Genomic DNA, 23,141 nt, shown 5'->3' on the forward strand with positions numbered 1-23,141 from the left:
GGCTGGCCCCTGCCCTGCGGACCTCGCCTGGCTGTCACGAGGCCCGGCAGAAGCCACACGCATGGGGGTGTGAAAGAGCCTTTAATGCGGAGACCCGAGGGCTGTTGCTCGGTGGGGGATGTTTCCTTCCTGGGCCTCGGTTCCCAGGGCCCCATCCCCAGGTGCTGCAGCCTCTGGTGCCCGTGGATGGGTTGGGCTACTCCCACGCTGTTTCTGGGAGGCTGCTGCTAACGGAGCCCTCACCACTCCCCGCTCGCCCCCGCATGCCCCCGCACACCGGGGTTGTCACATGCTCTCCAAAACATACAACAACAACATCCGGGGTGGAAGTCGAGGGTGAGGCACGGAGCAGGTGCAGAGGAAGCGCGTGTGGGGGCAGGCAGCCTGCCCTGTCCCCTCCCTAGCTGGGTCCCCAGTGGCCCAGAGCAGCTGTGGTCGTGATGTCTTCGAGAGGGCAGTCTCGGGACCCGGTGGTTAGAGTGACTGCCAGCCAGAGGTTTCAGCTGGGATCAGCTCCAGCCTTCCCTGCCCGGAGGGCGCTTCCCAACGCCCTGCAGCTGGTGCACAGCTGGGCTCTGCCGTGCGCTGGGCTCCAGGCCTGGAGCTGCCTTGGAGAGAGAGAGAGAATAGGAGGGAATGAATGTGATAAGTGTGTGACTGGCCGTGGGAGTGTGTGAGTGTGAATACATGGGTGTGTGATGTGTGAATGTGTGACGTGTGACATGGGAGAGTGTGGACGTGTGCATGTGTCTTGGGGACCAGGGCTTGCCGTGCCGAGGCTGGGGCCTGCCAGGCAGCGCAGAAGGTGTGTGGGACGACAGTGGGGCGGGGGGAGCTTTCCACGAAATGTGCGGCCCAAACGCAGCCCTTAAAGATATCCCATTGGGTTGTTAAGAGCAACAGTTAGAAGTCTGAGGACCGCTGGTAGGAGGTGAATGCTTGAAGTTTGAGGGGATCAAAGCTTCCAGACCTGAGCCTGTCCGGTGTCTGGCTTCCAGTGTCACCCCCAGATCACAGGGGTTGAGCCCCAAGGGAAGACTGACCCCTGGCAAAATTGTGAAATTTACCGTTCTTATTCTCTTTTCTCCTTTTTTCCTGTCTAAACGTGATTTCTCCTTTCAGACTCCCAGGGCTGCCTTAGTGCCCCGGCACTTCTGCTCCCAGGAGAATGTCCGACAGGCTGGAGCACACCAAGGGGCAGGGGACTCAGTGGCCTAACACCCTCCAGCAGCCAGAAGGGGTGAACTCAATGGAAAAATTCAGAGCTCAGTGAGAGGCAGGCGGAAGGAATAAGTAATTCCAGATACCCCCGGGAAGCGTGCTAAGTCCTTTAGGCGAATTCATTCACTCTCTTAACTCAGGCTCTGTCATCCTCCCATGTTACCGATGGGCTAAGAAGAGTGTTTCTCATAAGGCTACTGTGAGGGTCACATGGCTCAGCGTCACGAGAGACTTAGCACACAGCCTGGGACACAGTTAGAGCACAGTGGAGATTAGCCGTCGTCACTGGGATGGAGGTTGTTGCTGTGTGTTCTGTTAGGTTATTGCGTTACTCTCTGTTGGCCTCCATGCGTTCGAGTCCCAAGGACCCTCTCCCGGGCCTTTCCAACCGAGGCCCTGCATCCTCAGGTGGTCCTCCCCACGACACAACGCTGCTCTCCGCAGTGACAGGCCATGAGGATCCTCTTTCCTGGTGACTCACCAGGAACCCCCTCTCTCCTCCAGGTAGAGCACCTGGCTCCAGCATCCTGCAGTTCCTTCCTTCCAGGACCTCGGACCACAGGCTTGCCTGTCCCAGAGTGAGCCACTGCAGAGCAACGGGGCCTTAGAAGCAATAACCCTTACCATAACATAAGCCTGCTTATGATTTTCTTCTACAAGAAATGGCAGAGCTTTGATGGCTAAGATTTCTTTCCTGAATATGGCCATATTCCTGTTGGTATTCTAAGGTTAAAACCCCAAATATGTGGGAATTTTGGATGGACTTTAATGTGATTTATCAGCAAAAACCTGGACTATTTTTATTGCAGAGACTCCCCTAGTAGAGTTAATCATGTTAGGGAGGTGGGGGTGGGGTGGAAAATTCAACTTGTTTCTCTGCCTTGGGGACCAGCTTCATAGACCAGAGCATGGTCAGTTCCTCTCTCTGCTGTTTAATATTCTTAGGAGAGATATTCTGTCATGAGCCTTTGAAAAAGTCTTGAACTAATTAGAGATCCTTTTTTAAGCTTAATAAAACAAAATCAATTGCTATAAACATATTCCTAACCACAGTTGGGCCTTGTTAATCTATGGTCATATAGTTACATAATGGGCTTTTAAAGAGAAAAAAAAACATCGAGATAATTTAAGAACTTGGGGAAGATTTCCTTGTCATCAAACGTTTAAGTAGTTCCCTGAATGCTTGCTGGCCGGTGAGCATTGTTATTCGTTTATCATTGTCAATGCTACAGTTGCTTGTTACTCCCCTGTACTGGCTGAATAGCGTACCCCTGAAATTCATGTCCACCTGGAACCTGTGGACCAGCTTCCTTCTTTAAGAGGGTTTCTTACTGCATAAGGAGCAGGTGGACTTTGGGCAGTACATTATTGTACTTCCTTATATCCGTTAGGAATAACATAAGGTGCTTGTGCTGTTAGTGACATCTCTTGGCTGTTGATTCTAGGGACCAGGGTAGGCTACACGAGCTCAGCATCGGCTTGCTGGTCATTGGCATTCACCCAGAAGTCGCATCTTAATCCTCTACCATAGGCACGGCCCTTCGGTAGGTCAGAGAGCAGCTTCCCGGAGGATAAAACTGTGGTAGGTTCTGACACACCTTATAATTTTGCTTCTCCTGGAATGATCTGCTGTCATTGCAAGAGAAGCTAGACACACATCCCCATCACAGAGAAGAGAGAAATGAACATTCCTGACGACCATCTCTCCTGGCTAGAGAGGAGCCCAGGCTCTGACCTTGTCATGCCTGGGAATTGGGACTGGGCACTGCGGTTGGTGGGCTGAGGGGGGACCAGAGGAGGACTGGAGTCTCAGTCCTAGGCAGGGGCAGGCTTGGGAAGCACACGGCAACCAAGGCGTTATGTTCAAGACCCGGGTGGGAGCGAAGGTTCACATCAGGCAGGTTGGGAGCCTGGGGAGACCTCTCTCCCAGAGAGAACTCTCCACGCACAGGCCCCAAGGAAGGCTCTAGAGATGAGACAGGGGAGCAAGCTGCCAGTGGGCAGTGTGGACATTCCTTATAGGATGTGACATGGTTTAGTGCCAGAGCCTAGGAGTGATCTCAATAGACAAGGGGGCCCTGTATCTAATCACTGTCCACAAAAGAGACTTTGGATTCAGCAAGTCTAAAACCTAAGTTATCATTTAACTAGCTTCTAGTTGGTAATCTTGTAGAAAGCGTTTATTCATTTGGTTACCTCTGTTTTGATTAGCAGCCTCTTGATCGTGGAGGGTACCACAGAAAAGTATGAGATCAGGGTTAAGTATTCCGTTTTTGCTTTACCAAGGTTATTATTATTTTTCAATGCTCAAGAAGAGTACTGGCTGCCCGGGTGCGGTGGCTCACACCTGTAATCCCAGCACTCTGGGAGGCTGAGGTGGGAGGATCACTTGTGCTCAGGAGTTCAAGATCAGTCTGAGCAAGAGCCAGACCCGTCTCTATTAAAAATAGAAAAATTAGCTGGGCGTGGTAGTGTGTTACTCAAAAGCTGAGGCAGGAGGATCACTTGAGCCCAGGAGTTTGAGGGTGCAGTGAGCTATGACGACACCACTGCACTTTACCCAGGGTGACAGAGCAAGACTCTGTCTCAAAAAAAAAAAAAGAGTACTGTTTACAGCTATTTTCAGTTTATTCCACTATTCCTCTACAAATAGTCTTAATTATGTTCTATAACAGAGAACTCTGGGTCTTGACCACTGGAGTGGACACAAAACTCTTCTCTTACTGAAGACAACCGTGGTTCCGCCTTTAGGCACTCTCCTAGCCCCTCAGCCCAGCCCTGGAGGCGGGGGAGCCTTTGGTTTGCAGACACATCCCCGGGGTGCCTAAAAGTGGGACCAAAGCAAAATGCTCTGAGAGGGCCATCTGGGAGACAGAGTGACAGGGAACAAATGCAGCCTGAGCCTCCTTGGTGGCAATCATCATCTTTAATTATCCATTAAGTCACATTTCTGATTCGTTAGCAAGTGCCAGCTTGTAGGTGCTGGTTGAAAGACAGAACTTAGAGGGAAAAAGACATTAAACTTGAGCTCTTTGGAGAGCAGTCCCTTCCTGGCACCATCAAACACCTTCTTTTCTTCCCTTCTACTTGGAACTTCTCAACTGTGAGGGGTTGTGAGGGTTTTTGGCCGTTCTTTAGTCTTAGGTCCATGTGAGTGGCAGGAAGGGAAAAAGGATCATTTGCCCTGAGCTGGGGCCTGGGAAAGATCAGTCTTCACTTCATTTTTCTCTTCTCCCTCCTCTGTCTTCTATTCCAAGACTCTGCCTCCAAGGGAGCAGGGGCTCTTGTCGAGAGACCCCCGGCCAAGAGGACAGGAGATGCTATATCTAGCTTATCTCACTGGGTGCCCTTGAGAAAAATGTTTCACCTCCCAGAACCTCAATTTTCTCACCTGTGAAATGGTAAGAATGTGTGCATATAACTACCTGTGCATGTGCCCATCGTACACGACCCCTAATGCCTCAGGGCTGCAGGTATTTTATGCTGTCTCCCAAGAAGGGCGGAGGTGAGCACACCTGGTGAGGATTTCAGGCCTTAGTGAGCATAAATACCGTGAGAGGAGCTTTGGTTCCCTCCGTGATGTTTACAGAAGTGCCGTGAGCGGGGTTTGTGGCATGTCTGTCTCAGCATTTACCAGGGCACCTGGGTTCTGATAAGTATTCAAACACGTCTTTTGAATGAAGGAAAGAAGAAGAGAGAAAGGAGGGGAGGGGGGGATGGAGTGGAGCGGAAAATCCCACTGACATCCCATCATAAGGGTGCAGAGAGGCTGCAAATTTCTGTCCTTTCTGAAATCAGCTCCTCGGTGGGAGGCCCCACGAGGACCGTGTTCTCTGTGCCTGAGGGTCTCCCGCTAGAAATGAGCTGCGGGTGGAACGCCTCACGCCACCCAGCCCAACAGGAGCAGTCAGGCCAGGCTTTGATGCCATTGAGGAGGGGACCGGCACGCCTCTGCGGACAGGTGGGAAAAGCCTAGGTGGGTGTGAGTGCAGGCAGTGGAGTCCCCTGGAGTGAGGGCCCCAAGGATCATCGTGATTCTGCAGGTGATTGTTACAGGTGGAGGGAGAGGCAGCGGCACGGCCTAGGCTTCCGTGGGCTTGTCCTGGGCCTCGGCGGCCACGTGGCTGGCCTGGAGCAGGAAGGCGGTATAGGCCATCTCGGCTTCCTCCTTGGAGGACTAGGGGGAGACAGGACAGAGGTCAGTGTTGGGGGCGTTGGCTCAGCGGGTGGAGCCGGGAGGGAGGGATGCTCTCAATATCCTGAATCCATGACCTTGGCCCGAGCAACGCAAGCCTGCGTGGCCCACTGTCCTCAGCCCAGCCCCCGCACTCACCGTGAGCGACAAATTCTGAGAAATGGAAAGTTGCAGCCTCTAAAAATATCCCCCTCTGTCTCACTACCTCCTTCCAACAGGCGGAGTGGAACCATCTCTGTTGCCTGGGCCTGTCCCCGGAAGCTGTGCCCACGCAGTCCACGGGCAAGGTGGCCCGGCCTAGGCTGGTGTCAGCTGGGGTGGTCTGTTTCTCTTTACCCCCCCCAGAGAGGTGCTTTTCAGCACTGCAAGTCCCCAAAGGCCATCTCCAGACTAACTCATTCGCCTAATTGTGCTGCGTGCCGGGACCGCTGCTGTTTCAAGGGCAAGTGCGTGTGGTGCAAAACATCAGTGCCTCGGACGAGAGGCACAGGTGTGGTCCTTCTCCGCCCCCGGGCCTGGGGGAGGCCTGAGAGGGTAACATGCAACTCAGAGGCAGGTCTGGTAAGATTTCAAGTTGTGTGGCACTTGGTTGAGGTGGGCAGGGGCTTCAGTGACCATCAAACTGCCCACTGTGGGCGAATGTCCTTCCGGCCCCGGCGAAAGGCTGGTCCTGAGCAAACCCTCGAGGGAGGATGGGTGGCTCGGGGTCCGCAGTCCCCCAACTCAGGAAGAGCACCCACTTCATCACAGCACATTTGATCTTCCCACCTGTGACTGCGTCTTCCATGCACTGGCCTTCCTCACTTCCCAGTCTCGCCCCCTCCTGCAGACTTACAGCCTACAAATGCAACTCACCTCCCTCCTCAGCCTCACCCACACGTCAACACCCCACAATCAGTAAGATACCTCTCTCCCTCAAAAAGTCCTGAAGCCTATTTACACCACCTTCCCTGTTCTGTTCCCCACATTGAGGCAGTTCTTCCTGATGTCTGACCGCAGTCCCTCATGCTGCATTTTTTTTGGCCACATAGTGGGGCTCCATTTTCCCTCCTCATCCTCACCCTTTTTGCCTTCTTGGGTTCTTTGGTCTCCGTGGTGCTCTCAGTGGTGGTGCTGAACTCTGTGTAAAGAGAGGGGGTTTGTTAGCCCTTGATAGCTTCCTATTCCCACCCCAGAGGCGGGGTCAGGTCCAGTTCCTGCTTTCCCAGGGGCTAAGCATCCCCTTGAGTGATGGACGTACCATCTTTTCCCTCGAGGGAAGTCTCCTGAGTGACCCCAGAGGCTCCCATGTTGTCATTGGCTCCAAATTCCCTGGAATTCTCGAAGTCCGACATGCTAATGTTTGTCCTGTAGCTTGCGATGGAAACCCGGTCTGTCGGGAGAAAGAGGAGTTGGTGGAGGGACAGAGCCCCGGGCCTAGGAGACCAGGCGGTGCCGCTCCTCTCGGGAGGGCGGAGGTAAGCGGGCCTCTGGGAGCTCACCTCCGACTAGGCCCCAGCACAGGGAAAGGGTCTGTCTCCTCCCCAGGCCCTTGTCATGGGGAATCAAGACACGATGATCCCTGACCTTAGATTACTGCTCTGTGACCCACAAAGCACAGCCCCTCATTTGGCCCTCACGACAGCTCTGTGACGGGGTTGTTATCATTCCTGTCTTGAGCCCTGGGGAAACTGAGGCACGTAACAGGGACGCACCAAAGTCACACAGCCAGTGACTTTTCGGACTAGGTTGCAGCCCTGGTCTTGTGAGTCCTGGACTCCTTGTCCTGGCGGTCCTGCCCCTGACCTTACACCCTGAGCAAGGGGACATGGCTTTCCAGAGACAGTGTTTGGACAGCAGCACTGATTAAGTTTTGGGTGTGTGTGGCTTTGTCATTCCCCACGCTGCTTTCTCAGAGTCCTCGGTTTTGGGTCTATGAAAAAGAAAAGACGATGGCAGCCTCCTCTCAGGGCAGCTGGGCCCGGACTGCGGGCTCGGGCTTGGGGGCGGGAGGCGGGAGGCATCCCAGGGACTTACCCACGTTCTTCCTGTGCCGGGCTCTGGCCACCCCCACAGCCGCAGCGCCCAGCGCCAGCACCAGGGTCAGGGGCACCAGGGTGGAGAGCAGCACTTTGTGACTCCCGCCTTTCCCCTCAGAGCTGGAGGGAGGAGCAAGTCAGTTATCAGTGGACGGGAGCGCTGGGGGCCTCAGGATGCGCTTGGCTAGTTTCCTCCCGGGTTTATACACTGTGTCCTGATACAGCTCCCTAGCTCTGTTCTTCTACGAAGCCTGCCAGACACGGCAAAGGCAAGGGCCGTCTCCGCACTGCGGCCTGGAACATTGCACTGAATTGTACACGTCGCCGCAGCCATGGGAGAAGGGCAGAGGGTGCCACGGGACCCTCCCATGCACAAGCAGAGCTGTAAGGGCCGCCCCCTGCTGTCCAAGGGGTGGACAGGCCTCCCTCCTTGGACCTGGTGACCCGGCCTCAGGTCCTCAGCCTCTGGGGTGTCCTCCGAGGGGCCAACCCTGAATCCATCCTCACCTGCTGGTATCCGCAGACGCACTGCTCCCATCGGCTTGGTCTCCCACATCCTCCACCACTCCTTCCTCGGCAAAAAGCCTGGGGTCCTGAACGGCTTTGTTCTCAGTCTCCCTGACCCTCGGCTCTACCACCTCCTCATCCGTAGCAGCATTTGCGTTTGCTGGGCTGATGTTGTGGGACTCTGGAGCAGAGCAGGGTGGGGGCTGGGTTATGGGCTTTTATCCGCATTCTTGCTCCTGGAGGTTAAGGAGTCTAAGGAGTAGATTTCACTAGGAATCACAGGGTCAGGATTAGATTTCAAGGCTGCTGGGGTGGAACCCAGGATGACAGAAACTGAGCAGCGAGGGCCTTCTCTAGCGTGTCGCAGAGGCTCTCTGCCCCATTACTACCAAATTCGTTTCCACCTTCAAGGCTCCTTGCCATAGATCCAGCTGTGCATCAAAGCTGGCCCTTCACTTAGGGCTGGGGAGATTTTTCACAGCTTTGGAACCCTGCCCCAGGCATCCTGACTGCAGCACTGGGTGTGACAGCGCTGTCCCCTGGCAGTAGCCTGGCAACACCCCCCGCACTCCCCGCCCCACAAAGTGAGCCATACCAGAGGGACCCAGACACAATAGGACTTCCAGGGGGACAAAGCATTTCATGTGACATTTTAAAAAGGCATGAAATGCAAACTTACTGGATGCGGTTGCCTTAATTTTCCTGACCAGACCTTGTACATGAGGGTATCTGGCTCTCTTTGGAGAGCAGGCTTTGGCCGAGGGAGGGAGGATGAATATATTGTGTATGATAGTGACTCTGAAAGTTCTATAAATAGAAGAATATCTCTAGAAATAGAAGGGACTTCAATCTGGTTTGAAGTGACAACTATGGGACTTGTCTTCATGCTGAGGTTAAACAGCAAACTATTTTGACTTAGTTTGTATGTTCCTTTGGGATGTCCTTTTTGGAAGGCTCAATGGACTTTTTGAGGGCTAAATCTCCCCCCTCCCTCCTACTTCCAGCCTCTTATAGCTGAACCTCTGGCCAGCCCTGGCTGAGAAGCTCTTAGGCAGGGGCCTTCGAGGAGTCTTGCCTCTTAGGTCCCATGGGGCCCAGGCCTGGCCCTCAGAGACTCACCCTGCACCTTCTCCTCAACTGCCACGTAGACAGCGGCTGTCTCTCCATAGTGCTGGCCCTGCTTCACCCCACACCAGTACCAGCCCTCGTCTGCCTTGGTGACTGGGTTCAGGGTTAGGGAGACGATCCGGCTGTTCTGGTCGCAGTTCACAAAGGCCTGGCTGGGGCCTTCGTCTTCGGTGGGCAGGGCTGGGCAGCCCCTGTTGCTCCACTTGCACCAATATTTTTCATGGGAGTAGAATCTGCACGGGAAGTGGCAGGGCAGCTTGAGGGACTCTCCCAGCACAGCAGTGACATTCTCTGGTACCTTGAGGTTCGGTTTTCCTGGAGCAGGGAGGGAAGGAGAAATAGACACAGAAGTTGGCACCTGGAGATGCTGTAGGGAAGTGACTATCGTGGGCACCTTTGTCCACATTTCCTCTTCGGAGAGCACTGCAAATAAATACATTATTCTGAATACCCAAGCAACGTAGCTATGTGCTTAAGTGATAATTATTGTTGATAACCTCCACGGTCAATCCAGAGCCTATCACAGAACATAGAGCCTTGCACGTCGACGTCGGTTTGCTTTCATTCCTCTTCCTTCTCTTCTAGACTCCATACAAAGAGCTACCTTCAATGCTCGCCTTCAGTTGACCCCTACAGACTGCAAAAGGAGGCCGGTGTTTCTGATAGTAGGAGGTGCTATGTGGGGTGTATTCATTAGAAGAGCGTGGGGTGCTTCTTCCAGGTACGGGAAAGTGACCTCCGGGCAGGTAGGCTCGTTCCTGAGGTCTGTGCCGTCAGCACGGCTGTGGGTGACAGGGGAGGGGCGGGAGGTGGCCCCGGCTGTGCTGCGGACTGGAGAGGTCTTGGGGCTTCCTCCCGTCCCTCTTGCCCCAAGTCAGCTCTTACCTTCAATAACCTTGAGCTCCACAGTGGTCCTCCAGCGAGTGTCGCCGTTGGTCAGGCACCAGTAGAAGCCGGCGTCCTGCGCGGTGAGCTGGTTGAGGATGACGGTGTAGGTGCCGTTGCCAGGCTCCCCGAGCAGCGCCAGCCGGCCCGCGTACTCGTCCCGCACCGGCCCCTCGCTCTCCACCAGCAGGGGGCAGCGGCCGCTCTGCGCCCCGTCCCAGCGACACCAGTACTTGAGCAGGCTGCCTTCCTTCGGGTTGTAGGGGCAGAGCACGGCCACCGAGCCGCCTGCCACGCCCTTCAGCACAGAGGCGCTGCGGGGGATCGCGGTCTCTGGAAGCACAGACGGAGGGGGATGGAAGGGCGGGCGGCGACACGGGCCTAGCCCTGGACAACCGGGACAGCCGCTTCCCCAGATCCCAGCCAGGGCGGAGAGCGGGGTTTAGGCGAATCACCTCGCCCTCTTTAGAAAACAAAAAAGAACTTTCTAATGTCACAGAGCCTGTGGCTGGAGCCACCAGGACCAGACTCCAGTGACCTCCACCCACCGTCTGCCTGGACACCTCGTTCCTTCCCTTCGCCTTATTCGGGGCAGAAAACCGAAGGCGTTTAAGGACAGAATGTCAGCTCTTCTCCGCTGGCTTCTTACAAAATCGCCCGTCAGTTTTTGTCTGTTTATCAGCTCACCCGGCTAAAGCAGCCAGACACATTGTTTCCAAATCAAGGAAACACATTTAGAACGGTGTGATTTAAACTAGAAACTATGTAACACAGATAAGTTTAATTGTTGAGGACTTGTCACAGACACATGGTTTGGAAAATAAAAATGGTTGAGGAGCCTGAGGGGCACCTCAAAGAGGACAGCCGTCCCCAAGCAGCTATAGCTGAGGTCCGGAGAGAACCCGGGGCCACTGAGGGCACAGGGGACTGTGGTGGGGACCAGAGCCTGCTGTAGAAACGCTGCGCAGGGAACAAGAGCCCCTTACAGAAAAGTCACAGGGACGGACACTTTGAACTGCGAGTCCTGCTTTTGCTGCTTCTCCTGAGGGCGGCTCCACGCAGAGTGCTCCAGTGGGGGACGGAGCAGGGACTTCGTTATTCCACCGTGTCACAGCTCACCAGCGTAGAGCTGAGTGAGCCAGACGTGGGGAGTGAAAAATAAGCCTGAAAGATGTGCTTGTGCAGAATGCAGGGGCTGCAGCCCTTCCTTCCCGGGGAATCTTCGAGAGCAAGAGAGGTTAATCCTTTTCCCCCTGTGAATGTGAGGGACGAGGCACCATCCTGCTCAGGGCCGCGGGAGGGGACAGAGGCCCGTCATGAAACCCGCACACTCTACCAAGTCTTGCCTCAAGCGGGAGCTTTGCTCCTCTCGTTCTTACTAAGCAGGGAGAGCCGTCAGAGGGCCCCTGGGAGCTTCCACGAGGCAGAGCCTGCTTTTCGGCTGCCTGGGCTGCATCCAGCTCAGGGCTCCAGGGGAGTGGGTGCTGTCGACTGACTGATGAACGTTAATGGACAGACCCAGGGAGCTGAGCGAGGCTCTCCCCTGCTAGGCTGCCCACCCTTGCCCTCTCCCCGGCTCACCCTCATTGACGAAGAGCTGCCAAGCCTGGATGGGCCAGCCGTCCTGCAGCAGCCCGTCAGAGTGGGCCCCGCACAGGTAGCGCCCGGCGTCCTCCTTCCTCAGGCCTGTGATCAGCACACTGAATTCGCCGTTCTTGTCCTTGGGGGTGAGCAGGATCCTGCCCTCAAAGGACGAATCCCTCGTACCCAGGGTGTTGATGACCACATCGCAGTTTCCCCCCTTGCTCACCCGGCACAGAAATTTGGCCACATTTGCCACCTCAGAGCCCAGGGCACAGTCAAAGGACACTGAGCCTCTCAGGTCCCCATAAACCAGCTCAGGCTCGGGCTCAAGCACTTGGAGGTCGACGTTCTTCTTATCCGCACTGGAATCATCCCCGGCCTGGCAGACATACAGCCCAGCATCGCTGAGCTGGAGATGTTTGATGGTGACGGTGAACACTGATTGACTGGTACCCTGAATCGTAAGGCTTATTCTGCCGCTATATTGGGGGTTCACATACTGATTGGTGTCGATGATGAGTGGGCAGTTCTGGCCTAGCTGCTTGCACAAGGACTTCTTCTTCTGAGCATTCGCAGACTTGAAAGGGCAGTTGATGGTCACTGTTCTGCCCACGTCTACTGTGTGGACTTCAGCGTCTTTTAGGAGCCCGGTATCTGCAGGATGAGGAGCAGGGGGACAAGTTGTGATTCCATTCTCTTGCAACATAGAGCTATTTGCTATTCCCAGTGAGGATTTGGGGGGCCTACACCTGGAATGCCCTCTGTCCCAGAAGGGCACTCTCAGAATATGTCTCCCAAGGCCCAGCTTGACCGCCGCCTCCCCCATGAAAACTTCCCCCAGCTGGTGCTAATCTCTCCCTCCTCTGTGCTCTCTTAATACTTATGTCTGCTTCACTTACTACATCCAATCTATTATGTTCTCCATGGACTGGAAGTTCCTTGAGGGCAGAGACATGTTTTTCTCATGCGTGACTCCCCTGCTGTGACAACCACAATGCCTATATGAGGTAGGTTTCCAAATTCACATGTGTTGAAATGAATAGAATGAATATAAGTACAGGGTGGTGGATTTCAATGTATTGCAATAGAATTTTCTAAAAGTTACAAGTCCAAACATGGAATGGGCTGCCTTGCGATGCAGTAAGTTTCTGGAACATAGCTGCATACCCATCATCCACAATGTTCTTCTTGACGTCCTAACAGAGTGAACTCTGAGCTCTCTTCAGCTCTTAAGATTCTGTGGTTTTATGAATCTCCACCACCATCTGAATGACCTCTTCATTTAGTCCACAGATAACAGTATGCATATCCCAAAGGAGCAAAACGTATCTTTGGGAGTCCCTCCAAATTCCTCCCTTAAGACTTCCTCCTCTTTTAAGTTGCCCATGACTATCTCAAATGCCCTCGATGCTAAATCCTTGTCAGAAAGAGCTTTCCCCCCTTTCTCCTTCTTCAATTAGAACAGGCCTTTTCACTGACTCATCCAGGTCAGACCTTTAGGAACCTGGTCTTTTTGGTCAAGAACTGATAATCTAATTTATGCTGATGGGCTAAAAAGATGTGCATTTTTAAAGACGCCTTCTGGTAGCCCAAGCCTTGATCTAAAGGTGTGTCAATGGTAGGAATTTACAGATCCCTAGAAATGTCTCCCTGCCTCTTCTGTCTCCTTCGGCTCATAGACCTCGCTTCCTACATGTAACAAACACAGGAGAAGTTGTCCTCCTAAGCTAGAGCTTCAGTAAAGCCCTAAGAAGGGAGACCTAGAAAGGTTTACCCACCACCTCCACTGGCCTCTTCTGTCTTGTTCCCATGTCCTATTTTAAAAAGTCTTTGCCTGGGGAGGGAGGAGCCACCTTCTGACCCCTTGCCAGGACACCCTTCCCTGTCGGGACGTTCTTCCTCAAGCCCTCCCGTGCACCCAAGATGATTCCTTCTGCCTTTCCCCCTGAAGTCCAAGGAGCCTGGATCCTTACCCTGGCTGACCTTCAGGCTGACGTCAAAGGACAGGCCTCGGTTGTTGAGGCCCAAGCCACATTTGTAGTGCCCAGAGTCATTCCCGGATAGTCGGGCAATGTCCACCACAAATGTGCCGTTCTCTGGGAAGTTAGTGAGGTTGGCTCTGCCCACGTAGTCGCTGGAGACGTAGCCCTCGGAGGAGATGAAGGTTGTGCAGCGGCCGCTGGCCCCCTGCCGGCACCAGTACTTCCGCGTGTGCCGGTTGACAGAGGTGGGTGGGTAGAAGCACGTGATGGACACTGCGTTACCTTCCACACTACTCACCTCCTGGGGACCAAATATGGGACTCTTCATGGAGACCACTGTGGGGAATAGAAGACAGAGGCTTTCTGAGGCCCTTGGGAGGCAAAGCCTGGCGAAGGAAATCTAGACAGCCGCCCTGGGGAGACGCGATTGTCTCCCTGACACCCGGGCCCTCTGTGGACGGTTTTCCATATGCTACAACTGGAAAATTGCTGTGCCTGGGTGAAATGATTGCTTTAATCATCATTAAATTCTAATTGTAATGCATTAATGATAAACATTTTAAGGACGATGGAATGACAAACTTATGATATCCCTTGTTTCTTTTAGAAAAACACGAATTTTTTAGGATATTATCTGTTATTCCCTTATATTTCTAAAAACACTTTGTAGAGATGATTTTCTTTTTTTCTCAGATAAAAATGTTAAGAGCAAGGAAGACTGAGTGATTTCCCCCAAATTCCATAGCAAGTCATAGAGATGCTTGGTTGGAGACCAAGTTCTTTTTATTTTATTTTTGTAGAGATGAGGTCTCCCCTTGTCACCCAGGCTGGAGTGCAGTGGCATCATCGTAGCTCACTGCAGCCTCAAACTCCTGGGCTCAGCGATCCTCCTGCCTCAGCCTCCCGAGTGGCTGGGACTACAGGCACACCACGATGCCTGGCTAATTTTTCTATTTTTAGTAAATGACTGGATCTCCTTCTTGCTCATGCTGGTCTAGTTTTTTTCCTTTTCTTTTCTTTTTCTTTCTGTCTTTCTTTTCTTTTCTTTTTTTTTTTCAAAGACAGGGTCTCACTATGCTGCCCAGACTGTGTTTTTATTTCCAGAGAAGATCCTTCCTCAGACCACTGGCCTTGCGGATAGGAATCACCCTCCCTGTCCCTGACTACCAACGCTCACCCACCTATTTTCAGACATGGCCTTTCTGCATCGTCTGTGTAACTCCCCCTCAAGGGAGCACGCCTTCTGAGAGGGACATCCTTTGGGATGAGTCTGGTTTCAGTGTCCCCAGGGAACTGGACCCTGGAAGGGGCTGGCATGAGGGGGTAGAGCCCTGCGGAGTTGGCACCGGGCAGACGCACCTGGAAAGGCAGCCAGCAGGCAGGTGAGCAAGAAGAGCGTCATTGCTGGTGGGTCCTGAGGGGGCTGTGCTGCCCGGGCTGACTTCCCCTGAGACGCTGAAAGACAATAACCACAAGGAATTGAAGCTCCTCTGTCTTCTGAGACTAGCTGACCTTAGAGTTTCAGTGACATCGGTTTGGCTTCGTATCTCCAGCAACTGACATGAATCCTGTTGAGTGAATAAGGGCTCCCCGTCTCCCGCGACGGCTCCATGTCCCATCATCCTACAGCGCTTACTGCTCCTCGGTACTCACAGGCGGCTTTTGTCTTCTCAACTGAGCTGCGGGTTCCCTTGGGACAGGGACATCAGTGTTGTTTGTTCTACATCCCTGCCCAGGGGACGCGGTCCCAGGCCCACTGTAAGACCTCAGAAGCGGTTCTCTGGATGATGGGTTACTACCAATATGTGACCCCATCTTTCTGTTTCAGCTGCCCTCCCTGCACCCCTGCCCTCCCTACACCCTTCCCTGCACCCTTCCCTGCACCCTTCCCTGCACCCTTGCCCTCCCTGCACCATTCCCTACACCCCTGCCCTCCCTGCACCGTTCCCTACACCCTTGCCTACACCCCTGCCCTCCCTACACCCCTGGAGCAGCTGACATGTTTCATGGTGTGTTCAGATGGGGAAACTGAGACCCACAGAGGAGATCTAATGATCACTGAGGTTGTAAGTGTGATGAGAATGGTCATAACCCCACCAGTTGCTCTCTTACTCTGTCTCAGGCACTGTGTCAAATAGTTTACATGTGTTATCTCCTTTGAGCTTGGTATCAACCCTATGAGGTGGGTATTCTTATCCACATTTTGCATCGGAAGAAACGAGAGCTTAAAGGTTAAGTACATTCCTCAATGTCACACAGGGGTTCAGTGTGTGGTGTTGGGGGTGGGCAGAGTGGGGGTGGGGGAAGATTCGAGCCCAGCTTCGTCTGACTCCAAAGTCCGCGCTCTCAACTTTTCCACTGTGCCATGCCCACCTCAACCATGATAGAACGCTCACACCTAGGTTTGCTCCTGTTACCTGCGGAGCCCAGCTTCTTATCAGAGCCCTGTCATTTACCTTAGGTTATCTGAGCTTCATAACTTCCCTTGAAATAAGATAGATGGATGCAATCACCACCATTTTTATGGATAAGAAAATTGAGATCTTGAGACATTTTGAGATAACCTTGGCTAAATGATAGGCCCCAGGTTTCCCAGCTACTTGGTTATGGGGTCAGGGTTAAAAACATAGGTGCTATATAGTCTTCAGATTCCTGCCTGCTGAGGCCGGACAGACAACGATGGAGAATCTAAGGTAAGACCCCTCAGAAGGTACAGCCCATGTGGAGTTTGTCACCACCCTGGACACAGCCCAGGGCTGGGGAGGCTTGGGGGCCCCAGGGCCCGGCCTAATAGCAGCTGTCCTCAGAGCCCAAACTACAGCCTAGAGGGGAAGAGAGGAGGAGAGAGGGGTCCCCACTCTCCCACAGACTTTGACACACTTTAAACTTTGGAGTAGACTTGACAAAGAGAGTGTGAACCTGCCGTAAGCCCTGGGCAGTAATCAGGCCCATAAAGATAAGGACTCCAGGCATCGGCTCCTGCTCCCTCGCCAGCCTGAGCCAAGGGCAATACAGTTGTTTATCTTGGTGATTTCTTTTCTGCAGGGGGATTTCCCAGCAAAGAACCGTTTTATTTCCTTGTGGAGATAAAGGTATTCTGTTCTCCAGGTCTCTGGAAGTGTAAGCGGAGGGGGTGGGGAGAGATATGGGTGTCAGATGGCAACTTCCAGGCTCTCCTGAGTCTGGTCAATTGCCCTAGGTTTTTCTCACCAGGACAATGATTAACCCCCGGAGTGGGGGCTCAGCCAAATGCCAGTTAGCCCCAACTCGAATGCACTCAAGGGACCCTAGACGGGGTATCACCTGAGTGGGCACCGCAGCAGCTTTCTGCAGGCTGGGAAGTCTCTGCAACAGCCGAGATGGGCTGGCTGCGAAGTCCTGGGGAGTCTACCGCTTGCCGTTTGTGCTGGCCCTGGGTGGGTGCACTCACAGGTGGGAAGACAAAACATGCCTGCTTTGAAGAGCTCAACCCAGCAGTGGCTATCCTTGCTTCTTGTCCCTGTCCTCACCTCTAGATAAGCAAACTTCCTAATATTTCTCTAAGACAGCAGCGGGTCTTCCCATGGGCTGAACTGGGGGATGCAGCCCCTTCTCTGGATCAGTAAAGTGACCTGCCCTGAGTTACAGAGTCAGATGCCAGGTTTTCCAAGGTGAGAGTCCTGACTTTCATCTCAGACTTCTCATTCTGTGGCATGTTTGGTTGGCTCTGCTTGTCCACGTAGAGGGGGCACGTGTGCGTGGACCCGTTACCCTTTGCACAGTCTCAAGCCAGGGATAAGAGCATCAGCTGGAGGGGCCAATCTGGCAGAGGGCGACCTTGGCAAGAACATGCCAAGGGGAGATGATGGGCAGAAGAGGACCCCCACGCTCTCAGGAACTCTTCTTTGCCCAAAGCTAAAACCTGAAGCACAATTTCTCTGGTAGCAGCTGAAAGGACCCTGTGAATTGAGAGTCATGAGAGACCCCTTCCTCTCAAAACCAGACTTTCTCTCAAACCCAAGGGATTCAAGTCTCAGGGGGGCTCCAGTTCCAAGTTGGCTGGAGCTTGATTTGAAAGATTCACTTAAGGAAGGCAGAAAAGATGGTAACATTTTTGGGCACCTGCTATGTGCTACCCAAGAGGTAGCTGTTACTGTCCTCATATTACAGGTGGGAAATCTAAGGGTTAGAGAGATGCTTGGCACCAAGACCCACAGCAGAATTGGAATTTGAGATCACTACCCCATTATCTCTGTTGAATAAGCGGAGGGGCCTGTTCTATTGGGTTATATATATGCTAGTATATCATGCAGGAAGACACCTTTTCTGCTTCTTAAACTAGGAGCTAGTTGTTTTTTCACTTGTGAGGCTGGGATGTGCTAGATCATTCTCAGTTTACTAAGTTAGAGCCCCAATATATTTATAACATATATCCCCATGATCATGGATTGGGGGCGGGGTGTAGGCTGTGCTGAGAATAGAGTTTGTCTTCTTATAAAATTAATTTAACTAGCTCCTCTTCAGTTGAAGTGACTGTGCTTCAGCTCTTATGGCCTGGAGTCCAGACCTTTATCCATCCAATCTCAGGATTCTTCCTTTTTCAGAGGAGGAAGGATCTCCTGGACCCTGGTCTTGGCTTGGCTTCTGGTGAGCCATGTGGCCTGGTAACCTGGCAGCCATTCTGGTCTTTTTATCTCTTTAGTACCAGGAGACGGTGAGTTGGTCACCCCCCAGGGACTTCAGAGGGGACGGAGAGCATTTGCTAAGGAGACTTGAAGCTAAGTTAGCAGTTTCTGACAGTCTATGAGCGTGAACTTGGAGGAGCAGGAAGATCTGGAGTTCAGAGGAGTTGGAAGTGGCTGGCCTGGCTGGGGAGGGGGCTTTTCTTGGCCTGGACAGAACAATTCCTTCCCCTACTTCCAGGAGAGGCACTGCCCGACTCCCCTGGGGACTGTCATTCTCATCTCCCGTGGGTGGAGGGCCTGAGCATAGACTAGAGTAAGCTTGGATATAGTTGCATGAAGAGGAGCCTTGAGGATGGAAGAGAACCTGGGCTCCCGCATCCTGCTCTGCCCTGAGCTACAAGGAGAGCTCTACCCCTTGGGCAGAATATGCTGGCTTAGCTCCCGTGTCTGTAAAATGGGCATAATAGTCCCTGACTCTCCTAGCTTGAAGAGCTAATGCAGGATGAGGGACTATGGAGGGGGATAATGGAATAGTGATATGGAAACTCCTTAAATAGCATAAAGTGCTTCTCAACTTTTCAACTGAGCAATTACTCTCAAGCACAGCAGGGTAGGGGTCTGTCACTTGACTGAGAGTGGCACAGAGCATTGACCCCTCAGCTTGGCTATCAGCTCTCTCACTGGGTGTGTGTGTGTTTGGGGGCAAGTCATTCAAACTCTTTGGAACCTGCAGTGCCTCATCTGTAAGCTGGAGATAATCGTACCCAGCATAGAGATGAAATGAAACAACATACGCAAAGGCCTTAGTATGGTCTCAGAGGAATGTTAGTTCCTTTGCCCTCCCCTCTCTAAAATCAATACAGTCTTCCCTTTTGTTCCTATCACAGAGTGAGGGGAGAATAGAAGGCTGCTTGCTGGGTGGACTTTGAAGACTGGGAGTGAGCTCTTCAGGTGGGACCATGGCTGGGAGGAGGCATGCACCGTGTGCTGGGTCAGAAGAACACACATCGAGTTCTTTCCAAGTGCTTCACATGTGTTTAACCTTCCCAGCCAGCCCATGAGGTAGGATAGCATGGGCAGCCCCATTGCATAGATGCGATCATTGAGGTTCAGAGAGGTAAGAAATTTGCTCAAGGTTGCACAGCTGCTAAAGGGCTGCGATGGGATTCTGGATCAAGGGCATAGGCTCATAGCCACTAACCTAACCTTTTGTACCCCCATAATATGCTGAAATAAAAAAAAAAATAAAGAAAGCAAAAAAAAAAAAAAAGAAGAAGTTCTTGCTGAGAGAGGACGGGGCAGGACATCCAACATTAGAGGGAAGAATGAATTCAGTTCTGGTCTCTCCACCTTTCTCAGAAAGGGCAGTTCCTGTGAAGAGGCACCTGGACTGAGGGGTAGGTGCCAACAGAGAAATTTCTTCCTGAAAAATATTAGCTGCTATTTATTTAGCACCTACCATGCATAGGGTGTGTTACCTTCATATCCTATAACCAGGCATGTTGACACCAAAGCCCCTTTCTACTCCGTCACACTGTGTCAATGCCAGTGACCTGGGGACCCCAGCCCACCCAGGGAGAGGGCAAGACATAGATGAGGGTCTTTGTTGAGCACGGTGCATGAGTAATAAAAACTTTTTTAAAGTTAGGTAATATTTTAGGTTATATAAAAATGTCCTTGTAACCATATCAAAATAACTGTACCCAAATGTCATTCATACTCACTGGGTAACTTTGCATCACTCACATAAACTCAAAGTCTTAGTTTCCACAACTATAAAATGTTATTATGATACGTACCCTGCCTACCTCCTGGGTTTGTATCAGGTGGGAAAGAGATGACACTGTGGAAGCCCGGGTTAGTGGATTTACTCAACAGAAGCCTGTGGGATCCCACTTTTATAAACTAAAATCACAGAGCTCTGGAGGTGCTAAGAGACAGGCGAAGCGAGTTGCTTTCCTGACTCCTGGCTCAGTGTTCTTCCAGCTACGTCACCCCATCCAGGGACAGGGAGAAGGATGGATAGAGAATTCCAGCTCTGGCTTTGGGAAGACCCTCTACTTCCTGTCACAGACAGCCTCCCTTCTACCCAAACCCCTGAATTTGGCACATCCTGTATCCAGAGGTTAAGGAACCTGTAATTCCCCTGCGGAAGGGAGGGACTGATGGCAAAGGCTGTCTGCAAAACCTGAGCAGCTTGGGTGGCCCTAGGCACTGTGGCACTTGCACAAAGGGGACTGGGGACTGGGGATAGAGCTTAACCAGCTGCTGCCCTTGTGCAGATGGTCCCCCAGCTGGCTGGGGGTGCTGTCGGGATGGGCAAGGGGAGGGGAGGGCCATGTCTGAGGTTTCCTGGCCGCACAGCCAGGACAAGCATCTGGACTTGGGGATGCTGCCTGTGCCTGGGTGGCTCTGCCCACCTTTCTCAGTGACCCTGCGAGGACCTCATTTTTTCTGCCTATAGCATGGGCAGGACGACATGATGATACACATCGATGTAGCAGGTGGCAAAATCTGCTGGAGCAAAACCGGGTTGAAACTGGAAAGGACTTCAGAGCCTCTTAGAAGCCCAGATAAAGGGGCTGAACATGCCCTGGCCAGAAAGTGGGAGGAGGAAACCCCAAGGACTGGACGAGGACCTGCTGCACAGCCCGTTCGCGCATCCTCTTAATCCCGGGTCAGTCCGGCGCTCGCTACATCCCTGAGTAACCGGGCTAAAGTGAAAACACCGAATAATTCCTATTTCACTGTAGAGGTTACAAAGCTGTTTCACACATGTTTTCTCACGGGTGTTATTTACCTCCCTGTTTTACAGATCTAGAAATGGTCTCAGAGAGATGAAGTGGCTTGCCTAAGGCCACACAGTTAATGAATTGTGGAGGAGTCAGGGCATTTGGGGACCAAGCTTACAGAGAAGAGCTACATAGTCTGATCACAGATGTTCCTTCCCACTGCTGACATTTCGCAGAAAGGGTAGGGGCTTCCACACACTGTGTCCTTCCTCGTCCCACCGGGGTACGTGCCTCCACTCCCCACCACTCACGGTCACTCGGCCTGCCCCCCGGTCCCCTCTCCCCACTGTCTGCGAGACTGGGAGTTGTGAACGTAGAGGATTGCCTGAGCCACCGTCCCCGGGGCCCTTCCCAGGTAGCATCCTGTCCTGCCCGGGGATCCCAGACCGGTCGCACTTACTTCAGCCACTTCCTTCTCTCCCGCTGATCCAGTTTCAGGGGCAGCCGGTCCCTAACCCCTGCCTCTCAGGAAGCTGCCAGCAGGGCACTGGATGCTTCTGCCAAAACTGAAACTCTGCTCAGTGCTTGACCCACACCTGGGCTCTTAAAGGGCCACTCTCCCACAGGCAGCGTGGCCAGCCGGTGGCACGTGACTCTCCCAGGTCTCCTGCTTTCCTTTCGTTTTGCCTTTCCTGGCTGGCTCCATTTGCTGTCCTTTGACCTTGGGAAGACTCTGTTCCTTGGGACTCCTCCATCATGGCAGCTGTGGGGTGCAGGACAGAGTGTCAACAGGGAAGATCCTGTCCTGTCACTTTCTAGCTGCAAGACCTTAGGCAAGTCCCCTTCGCTTTTTTTTTTAATCTGGAAAAGAAGGATAGTAATGCCAAATCTGCAGGTAGAGGATATAGCCGGATATGGGATGTAAAATGCCCGGCCCAGTGCTTGATATGAAGTTGACAGCATTCGACGGGTGGCACGAATGGCTCTTAGTTAGTCCTTGGTCTCACATCCTAGTCACTCGGGAACTCCTCCAACCCCCTAGGATATTTAGCCCGGACTAGGCCCACCCTTTACACACCTTCTGCAAAGCCCCTTTTACCAGCCCCAGAGCTTCCAAGAACTGGGGGGACCGTGGCTCTTCCCTTTTCGCTCCCTGGAGTAATTAAAGACCCTAGTGCTCCTGGGCTCCCCCGAAAAGGGCCAACCTCAGAGTCTTGTTGGGGCCCAGGCTCGGCCCCACAGCGAGGAGGGCACCGACCTGCTGAGCTGGAGGGGCAACCTCTCTCCTGCCTGGTTAGTCCACGGTGGTCCCCCAGGACGTGACTCCAGGGAGAGTGGAGTTGGAGAGGTGCTTTCCAAACGATCGTGACAGTCCCGTGTTACGCAAGTGAAGCCCACCCCAACACGCACTCACACGCACACACACCCCCCTTCCCTCACCACACCCCCCGCCCCATCCTACCCGCGCGGGGCTGAGCCAGGCCCTCCCTACAGAGCCCTGCAGGCAACTCCCAGGAGAGGAAGGAGAAAAGGAGAAGTGGAGCCCTGGAGAAACACGAGGCACCCACAGCCCTGGTCCTAATTTACGTGATCACTCGCTCACTCGGGGGTGTTGATCCACAGCAACAGATTTGGGTGGCCAAAAAAGAAAACATGTTTTCTACTATGTAGCTTAATTCCAGACCTTAAACCCATCATCTGACTGATGTAAGAAAAACCATTACTAGGCGCTTCCAGGCACACTCAGTCTGACTCAATGATACCTCAGTGACTTCATTCGGGATTTAAAATTCAGTCGCATTCTGGGTTTTCCTTCCTTTTGGACTCCCTGCTCTCGTCTCGTGCTTATGGCTTGGGAGAGTGGTCACGGGTGAGGGGTGGCCAGCGTCACTGTTGGGGCAGTGAGTAGGGCGACCCATTGTTTTGGTCTTGCTTTGTCATGGTGCTATGTTGGCTCCAGAAGGAAAGAGTTTTGTCTGCTGAGATGTATAACTTGTCCTGCCTGGTCAGTGGGCCTTTGTCCCTGCTCTTCTTGCGAGGTCTGTGGTCCACTCCGGGCCCTCCCTGTCCGTGCTGCTGGCCTCCTTTGGGTAGGAACTCGAGGCCCTCGGCCCTCCCTTGCCTTGCCTGTGGGTGCAGAGCAAGTCTGGCTCATCTGCATCCTTCTGAGCCCTTTGGCAGATCCCGTGTCGTGGAGCCACATTTTCCCAACACCCCTCATAGCC

General features: G+C 53.0%; 1 protein-coding gene across 1 annotated transcript; it reads right to left on the reverse strand.

Moving 5' to 3' along the window:
- Positions 1–4,128: 4,128 nt before the first annotated feature.
- Positions 4,129–21,504, reverse strand: PIGR (polymeric immunoglobulin receptor). The gene is made up of 11 exons (XM_045536606.1): positions 21,377–21,504; positions 14,880–14,975; positions 13,512–13,856; positions 11,536–12,192; positions 9,955–10,287; positions 9,061–9,384; positions 7,942–8,122; positions 7,433–7,554; positions 6,657–6,788; positions 6,478–6,536; positions 4,129–5,398 (listed from the first exon to the last, which is right to left on the reverse strand). Exons 2-11 carry the CDS (start codon positions 14,920–14,922, stop codon positions 5,303–5,305), a joined length of 2,292 nt encoding a protein of 763 aa, XP_045392562.1. The 5' UTR covers positions 14,923–14,975; positions 21,377–21,504; the 3' UTR covers positions 4,129–5,302.
- Between the last annotated feature and the right edge of the window lie 1,637 nt (positions 21,505–23,141).

Source organism: Lemur catta, chromosome 23, assembly GCF_020740605.2.
Source record: "Lemur catta isolate mLemCat1 chromosome 23, mLemCat1.pri, whole genome shotgun sequence".
Taxonomy (NCBI): Eukaryota; Metazoa; Chordata; class Mammalia; order Primates; family Lemuridae; genus Lemur; species Lemur catta.